This window comes from Molossus molossus, unplaced genomic scaffold (assembly GCF_014108415.1).
Source record: "Molossus molossus isolate mMolMol1 unplaced genomic scaffold, mMolMol1.p scaffold_m16_p_21, whole genome shotgun sequence".
NCBI classification, from domain to species: domain Eukaryota; kingdom Metazoa; phylum Chordata; class Mammalia; order Chiroptera; family Molossidae; genus Molossus; species Molossus molossus.
Window position 1 is genome coordinate 32,565,275 of NW_023425357.1, and position 8,741 is coordinate 32,574,015.

Sequence of the window (8,741 nt, forward strand, 5' to 3'; positions counted from 1 at the left end):
TCGGTTACTACAAACTCTCCGTGTTCCTACACAAAGTGAGCACCGCTAGTTGCACACTAGTTTGGATCAAGAACATTGTCCTAGTATACTAGTTTTCCTGTCTTAAAGAAAACCCCACCAATGTACACTGCCTCAGGAATTATATATAGTTTCAGTTCATTCCTGTTCTTGAGCAAAATTCCCTTAACATTTATCTAAACTTGTACAGCTAATTCCTCTAGCTTGCTCTCTCTCTTTTTCTTTACTTTTAGGGATTTTTTTTTTCATTTTAACTTTGTTTTCTAATTATGTAAAACATACATAGAGTTCCAATGTCAAAACTATGAAACAGGGTACATCCAGAAAGCTTCCATCTTTGTCCTTTCCATCTGATTTCCTCCTTGCCCTTAGGTAATCGTCTCCATTAGTTTTTGTTTGTTTTTCTACTATGTTGACATATATATGTATACCTAGTCTTATTACGCCCCCCTTCTTAGATTAAAGCAGAATGTTCTACAGCTTGCTTTTATTCACTAAAAAAACATAAGGATAACCCCACTGCAGTGTATAGAGAGCTTCCTTATTTCTTCATCTTTTTTTTTTTTTCTTTTCCTCACCGGAGGACATTTTTGCATTTATCTTCAGATAGAGTGGGAGGGAGAGAGGGAGAGAAACATTGATGTGAGAGAGACACATCAAGTGGTTGCCACCCACACAACCCCAACCAGGGCTGGGGACAAACTGCAACCATGCCCTTAGCGGGAACTGAACCTGGGACACTCTGGTCCGCAGGCTGAAGCTCTAACCGCTGAGCCAAACTGGCCAGGGCCCTTATTTCTTTTTACAACCAGTCCCCTCTCGATGGGTATGTGGATTGTTTCTACTTTGCTATTATAAATAGAGCTACAATAAATAGACTTATGCATATATCTTTTTATATTTTTGCCAGTGTAATTTTGGGATAGATTCCTAAACCTAGCAGCAGGATTATTGGGTCAAAGGGTAAGTATGTATGTAATTTTGCTAGAAATTGCCAAATTTTCTTCCATATAGATTGTATCTTATTGCATTCCCACTAATAATTTATGAGAGTGCCTATTTCCCTATAGTCTTGTCAACAGAATATGTTGTTAAATTTTTGGATTTATGCCAATCTGATAGGTGGGAAATAGCATCTCAGTTTATATTTAATTTGTATTTCTCTATTTGGGGCAAGAATAATTCATAAGTGGTGTGCACACTTACATCAGGGCATTTTTTTTCTTTCTTTTTAAAATTAAACTTATTATTTTGAGATAATTATAGATTCATCTGCAGTTATAAGAAATAATAGAGAGATGCTACATCCCTCTTATTCAGTTTCCCCCAGGGGTAACATCTTAAAAAACTCTAGTATAACCAGGAAATTGACACTGATACTGTCAGGATAAAAATTTTTCCATTATCATAAGAATCCCCTATGTGGCCCTGGCCGGTTTGGCTCAGGGGTTAGAGCGTTGGCCTGAGAACCAGAGAGGCCTGGGTTTGATTGCTGCTAAGGGCACGGACCTCAGTTGCAGTTTGTCCCCAGCCCCGGTTGGGGTCATGTGGGAGGCAACCAGTTGATGTGTCTCTCTCACATGGCTGTTTCTCTTTCTCTCTCTTCCTCCCTGTCTTCCCCCTGCTCTAACTGAAGATGAATACAAAAAATATCCTCGGGTGATAAAAAAAAAAAAAGAATCCCCTATGTGGCCCTTTAGTAGCCACGCCTACTTCCCTCCTGCCCTTACTTCCTTCTAAGCCCCTGACCACTGCTAATTTGTTCTCCACTCCAATAATTTTGTCATTTCATTTCAAGAATATTAAACAAATGGAATCATATAGTGTGTAACTTTTTGGGATTGGCTTTTTTTCACTCAGCATAATTCTCTGGTGATTCGATCTAGTTATATGTATCAAGAGTTTGTTTCGCTTTATTGCTGAATAGTATTTCATACTATGGATGTACCACAGTTGTTTAACCATTCACCTATTGAAGGACATCTGGGTTGTCTCCAGTTTGGGCTATTACAAATAAAGCTGCTACAAGCATTCATGTACATGGTCGGCTCTAGAGGCTTGATCAGACTCAAGTTCTACTTTTTTTTTTTTTAATCCTTACTTGGTATTTTTCCATTTATCTTCAGATAGAGTGGGACAGGGAGAGAGAGAGAGAGAGAGAGATCGATTGGTTGCCTTCCGCATGACCCCAACTGGGGCTGGGGTCTGAACTGCAACCAAGGTATATGCCCTTGACCAGAATCGAACCCACAACTCTTTGGTCCTCGGGCCGATGCCCTAATCCCTAAGCCAAACCAGTCAGGGCTCAAGTTCTACTTTTTTTATGAAAATACTTAGTAGGTGGTGTCACGTATTCCATCAGGAGTCACACAGTATCTGTCTCTCTCTTTATGATGTTAGCTGTCATTCATGATCATTTCCTAGACCCATTTTTTTCACTAGGGTTGTGGGAACCTGTGTTTAATATTTTAATGATAAATTGCTGAGCTTATAAATATCAAAACATCACACATTTGCTACATAAACAGAACAAAATCAAAGCTGAATCACTTAGAAGTAATAGCAAATATGTAAATGGAGGAGAATGATGAATTGAAGACTCTCCTGAGCACAGTGCTTCAGAGGGTGTGCAACAATGTGACCTTAGCAAAATGGCAGAGTGCTACAAGTATTTTCAGATGTTGCTGGGACAGAACTACATTGATTAATGATTGTCATGTCATTCTATGATAATTAGTTTGAAGCAATGAGTTTATACTATTATTTTACTTTACCAATGGCATGGAAGTATTTTAAGGTTTCCACAACCAGTATGACTGTCTTGGTACACACAGCTGAATATCAATTCTATTACAATACCACTTTTAACACAGATTGCTTCTTCTTATTCCAACATTCTGAAAATAAAATCTCTTAGAAAGGAATAATTTTATATGTGTGTTTAATCTTTAAGTGATCTTTTTAACAAATAAAGAAAAATACTGAGTTCAACTTCTCCAGTGTGCAAAGGTCAATCTGTAACCTCAGTAATACTGTATGACAGTACAAAGTACTGGACGTCTCTTTTGAATGTTAAGGAACAAATTTACAAATACTTTTCCCACCCACATGCTATTTGGAAGAGACATTTCTCAAATTCATAATAAAATGTATATATACTCTGACAATAATAGTTATTTAAAAATACTTCTAGCCCTGGCCAGTTTGGCTCAGCGGTTAGAGTGTCGGCCTGCGGTCCAGAGAGACCCTGGTCCGGTTCCCGCTAAGGGCACGTACCTCGGTTGCAGTTTGTCCCTGGCCCTGGTCGGTCGTGCGGGTGGCAGCCACTCGATGTGATCCTTTCACGTTGATGTTTCTCTCTCTCGCTCTGTTCCTCTCTCTCCCTCCCACTCTACCTGAACAACAACAACAAAAAAAATGGAAAAATGTCCTTGGGTGAGGATAAAAAAAAAAAATACTTCTAAGCAATTATGTTGTACAAATACTTTAGTTTTAAAGATAACTAGTAATATTGGATCTCCAAAGTGTTTTCACCCTTGACAGAAATGTGAAGCTATCTAGGAGCAGAAAATAATCTTTGAACAAAAAATAGAAATTGCACAATAATATAATATTAACAGTAATAATCACAATATTACACTAGGCATTGTACTAATACTTTGCTTGTATTCTCTTAGTTCTGATAACAATCCTTTGAAGGAAACTGGGCTGCACAGAGGGTAAGTTGCTTGCCCCACGGGTCACAAGTGGAAAGTCACAGAAACAAGATATGAACTCAGGACTCTGACTCATGACCTTGTGACTCTTGAGCCTGAGCCCTTAGCTGCAGTAACATACTTCCCCTCATTATGGAAATGTAGGCTCAGAATGTGCAGAATTGGCTTAGATTAATTAAATAGAATTCTTTTTTGTCCATGATTATCTTCTGCACAAACATTCTATACTCACTCCACAGTAGTAATCTCTTGCAAGTACATGGATGGTAATATCAGAAAACACAAACCAAAAGTAGCTGAGAATGTCTAAAAACTCAGCTCTTGGAGAGTGAAAGCTGGATACAATAACTATCATCATTTAGGCTATTTAAGAGATGCTTTTCCAGTCCTAGCGATGACAAAAAGCAGTTCACAATTGTAAGATGGCCAATATTAGGGATACAGTTTGTGAGCATGAAACACATGACCACTAGACTTGTGCAGAGACTAGGCTCACAACCCTGGACTCAATAACAATAGCATGCTATAATGGCAAAATAGGACAAATATATCACAAAGAACTCTAAAGGGTAAGAATGAGATATTTGAAGCTAGAAATTCATTACATTGAAATACTGAGTTCTCACAATCAATACCCAGTATTTAAGGAATACTGTAATAAAGAAATGTTTCCTGTAATTAAGAAATATTGCAATGTACTCTGTTTTATGAAGGACCCATACGAGCTTTGTATTTTCTTAAGAATGTATTTGTGATTTTTTTAAAAAGTGAAACAAAATTTTTACCTAGACAGTCCAAGACATCATAAAATCTCTAGAAATTCACTGAGTTAAGAATAAATGCTTTATGCAACCACCATGAGAAACACTGCTTAACCACAAAAACCACCCTTAACAAACACCTTAATTCTGATTTATTTATTTAAAAAAATTTTTTTTCTTTATGGATATTAGAGAGAGAGAGGGGAAGGGAGAGGGAGAGAGAGATAGAAACATCGATGAAAGAGAACATCAACTGTCCGCCTTCTGCATGCCCCACACTGGGGATCGGGCCCACAACCTGGGCATGTTGCCCTGACTGGGAATCGAACCAGCGACCTCTTGGTGCATGGGTTGATGCTTGACCACTGAGCCACACTGGCTGGGCCTGATCTATTTCTTTCTTTCTTTTTCTATCCTCACCCGAGGACATTTTTCCATTTTTTGTTCAGATAGAGTGGGAGGGAGAGAGACAGAGAGAGAGACATCAACGTGAAAGGGACACATTGAGTGGTTGCCACCCATACAACCCAACCGAGGCCGGGGATAAACTGCAACCAAGGTATGTGCCCTTAGCGGGAACTGAACCCGGGTCTCTCTGGACTGCAGGCCGACGCTCTAACCACTGAGCCAAACCAGCCAGGGCTGATCTATTTCTTAAAGAAGCAAACCTCTGATGAAAATCTCCTCACCCCTTATCTTTTAATTTTCCTTCATCATATTCTCTTTTCCTCCTTTATTCCTATTCTTCCCTCTAAACCCCAAGTACTGGATGGATTGGGGGTTTACCTGTGGGAAAAGGGGCTAATCAATACACTTTCACCCACACTCCGCCCAAGTCAAGTAATGAAGGGAACATCAAGGCATGGCTCTTTCCAACTACCAAGTAGGATGCGTAAGGAAGTCACTCCAAATAATCTCCCTCTAATCAATATCATGAAAATCAAGATCCTTAAATCCCTCTTATGGTCTATCACTCATGGGCTCACTTTCTTTCTTTCTTTCTTTTTTTGTACAGATAGAGTAGGAGGGAGAGAGAAGAAGAGAGAGAGAGAGAAACATCGATGTGAAAGGGACACATCGAGTGGCCACCACCCGCACGACCAACCAGGGCCGGGGACAAACTGCAACCAAAGTACATGCCCTTAGCGGGAACTGAACCCAGGTCTCTCCGGACCGCAGGCCGACGCTCTAACCGCTGAGCCAAACCGGCCAGGGCTCATGGGCTCACTTTCAAAAGCTCTCACAAACTCTTCTTATTTAAAATTGGTTTCTAAAGTTAGTATGTAGCTTCATCACTTACCAGCCTGGCAAATGAAATAATGACCCAGTGAACACAAGTCCACTTTTGGTGAGATCCGGTTGGACTTTCTGGACAAGTAAGTGCAGCTGGTAGGCTTTGTGGCTCGGCACGCTGTGGAAGACCAGACCCAGATAAGTTTCATACTCAAAAGTAAAACATTAAAAAAAAAACAATTTGCCCAGATGGTGTGGCTCAGTGGATTGAGCATTGTCCCATGGTCTGAGAAGTCCAGGTTCGATTCCCAGTCAGGGCACATGTGAGGATTGTGAGCTTGATCCCCAGTGGGGGGCATGCAGGAGGCAGCCGATCAATGTTTCTCACATCAGTGTTTCTATCTCTCTCTCCCTTCCTCTCTCTCTAAAAAAATTTAAAAAAATCAATAAAAATATAAAAAAAACAAGAAAAAAAATTTTTCTGAATTTATTGGGATAATAGTTAATAAAAAGTCAAACAGTAAAAAAAATAAACAAATATAACCCTGGCTGGTATGGCTCAGTTGACTGGAGCATTGTCCTGTGCACCAAAAGTTTGCCGGTTCAATACCTGGTCAGGGCACATACCTAGGTTTCAGGTTCAAACCCTGGTGAGAGCATGTATGGGAGGCTTGATTGATGTTTCTCTCTGTCTCCCTTTCTTCTCTTTAAAATCCATAAAAGCATATCCTTCTGTGAGGCTTAAAATATATATATATATATATATATATATATATATATATATGGAAACCAAATTTTGCTAGCTTTCAATAGATAAAAATTTAGGTCCCCACACCACATATTATAGATTATTTTTTCATATTATGTGTTCTTTATCACAAGGCTTAGCATTAATTTATTTAGACTTTAATGAAGATAATTATAGCACAAATGCCTTGGAGTTTTCTCTCAGACCACAAGATTATGGTGCATAATTTTGAAAATATCTATTTATGAAAAACAACAGGCGAACAATTTCTTTCCTAGTTTCTGCATTAGAAAACTTGGAGCCAAGAATGAAGAGATATTCACCAGGAAAAAAGTCACCATAAAAGGTTTCCCACTTTAGAATCTTGCATAATACTTTCAGTGAAATATTAGGTAAGTTGACTTTTGATAGGCGTTGAGAAAATCCCATCATCTTTGCTACACAGACCAATAAAAGGCTGCAGCACAAAAGTGGGAATATTTCAGAGGAATGATGATGATGAAGTAAAGTGACTAATTTTTCTGTATACAAAGGCAGCAAGATTTAAATTTTTCTTTCTCCTGATCCAGGATAAAAATAAGGAAGTTTCGCCCTGGCCAGTTTGGCTCAGCAGTTAGAGGGTTGGCCTGCGGTCTACAGAGACCCGGGTTCGGTTCCCGCTAAGGGCATGTACTTCGGCTGCAGTTTGTCCCCGGCCCTGGTCAGGTCGTGCGGGTGGTGGCCACTCGATGTGTCCCTTTCACGTCGATGTTTCTCTCTCTCTCTCTTCCTCTCTCTCCCTCCCACTCTATCTGAACAAAATATTGAAAAATGTCCTCGGGTGAGGATTAAAAAAAAAAAAAAAAAAAAGTAAGGAAGTTTCCTTCACAAACACCAAACCTCAGAGCCTTACTTGGGTTGTTTTTTTCTTGATATTTCCCCAGCAGCATTAAATTTTGCCCAATCCACCACTTCTTCCCTTCTTCTAGAAAGTCCCAGATGAGATCTTGAACCTCCTGGTTCCAAGTGTAAGCAAGGTGTCCTCCCTGGGCATGACAGTAATTTTCTGCTTCCTCAAAGCTGCAGTGAAACCTGTTAAGCTGATAACAGTTATTTTTACCATGTTGCTCTGAGCTATTTAGCTCACTTCCTAGAACAATACTTGTTCTGATGTATAACCAAAGCCAGGTTCTTCTTTTGAAGAACATTTTCACTGTGAATTGTGAGCACAAAAAGTGTGGAGGCTCAGAAGCTCCCTGGCCCTTTATATTCTTGGTGGGTTTGTCTTACTCATTACTATTACCCTTTTAGGAATTGGGAATAATTTGTCAAGGAGACAAAAGGTTTTATTTTGTTTTAAGGACCCAGGTGGAGATACTATAACCTGAAAATGAATTAAGATCAATAAAGCAATAGGCCTTTACAGCTGGGACACTACCGTCTGTGTTTACACAACTGGATATGCCTTCAGCTTTATAATAGATCTTTATTTGCAAAGTTTAAGCTGTAAGGAAGTAGAGAATGATGAATATCTAAGTTAGTGTTCTAAACATTGAGTAATGTATTTTTAAATCTCTTATATAATCATAAAAGCCAAAAAATAAATATTTAATGAAAGAATGAATACAAATTAAATACAAACAAAACTGAGAACCAGTTAAATTCAAATTAGCTAAATTAAATAGCCACTAGTCAGATACACACGGTTCTGGCCTACAACCACATAGGTTCTTTTGAATTTGTCATGCAGGAGGGAAGAATCAATTCTCTCATTGCTTTTCTTTAACTTGCTGAAAAACCTTTGTTCATACATGTCATTTGATCTCCACCTGTGGCACATCAATCATTTGTTTTCAGACAGTTCTCTTTCTCAGTGCCAAAATGGATCATAAATACAAACAAACATGGGCACTCAAATCACTTGGCAGGTTTCAGGGTGCAGTTGGTTATCCTACTGATGCTTACAATTACTCTTTATAACTATTATGGACATAGGCACCAAAATGAAAAATTCTCTTAAATGTAGACCCTAATACATCTCTGTTTAAAAAATACTGCAGTTATCAAATGAAAGATAAATATGGTTTGGTCCCTATATTCAAAAGTCTAGTCTAATTAGGGAAGAAAAGACATAATTGTATTTAACAAAGATGCAATAACTGTAGTCAAGAAACTGCTACTAGAGAAGTACAGCTTAAATCTATGATGGTTCTGCTGAGGAAATTATTTCCAGCACTTAACAGGTAAGGATGGCCATACAGTATTTAGATAGATAAAATGGTATCT

At 38.7% G+C, this 8,741-nt stretch overlaps 1 protein-coding gene across 1 annotated transcript in view; it reads right to left on the reverse strand.

Annotated features, from left to right (window-relative positions):
• Positions 1–7,663, reverse strand: part of PKD1L3 (polycystin 1 like 3, transient receptor potential channel interacting) — a 68,472-nt gene extending 60,809 nt beyond the window's left edge. The window contains exons 1-2 of the mRNA XM_036276061.1: positions 7,351–7,663; positions 5,796–5,897 (exon numbers count right to left, since the gene is read on the reverse strand). Of these exons, the coding sequence (XP_036131954.1) occupies positions 5,796–5,897; positions 7,351–7,663 (415 nt within the window). The remainder of the gene's footprint in view (positions 1–5,795; positions 5,898–7,350) is intronic.
• Positions 7,664–8,741: the final 1,078 nt, after the last annotated feature.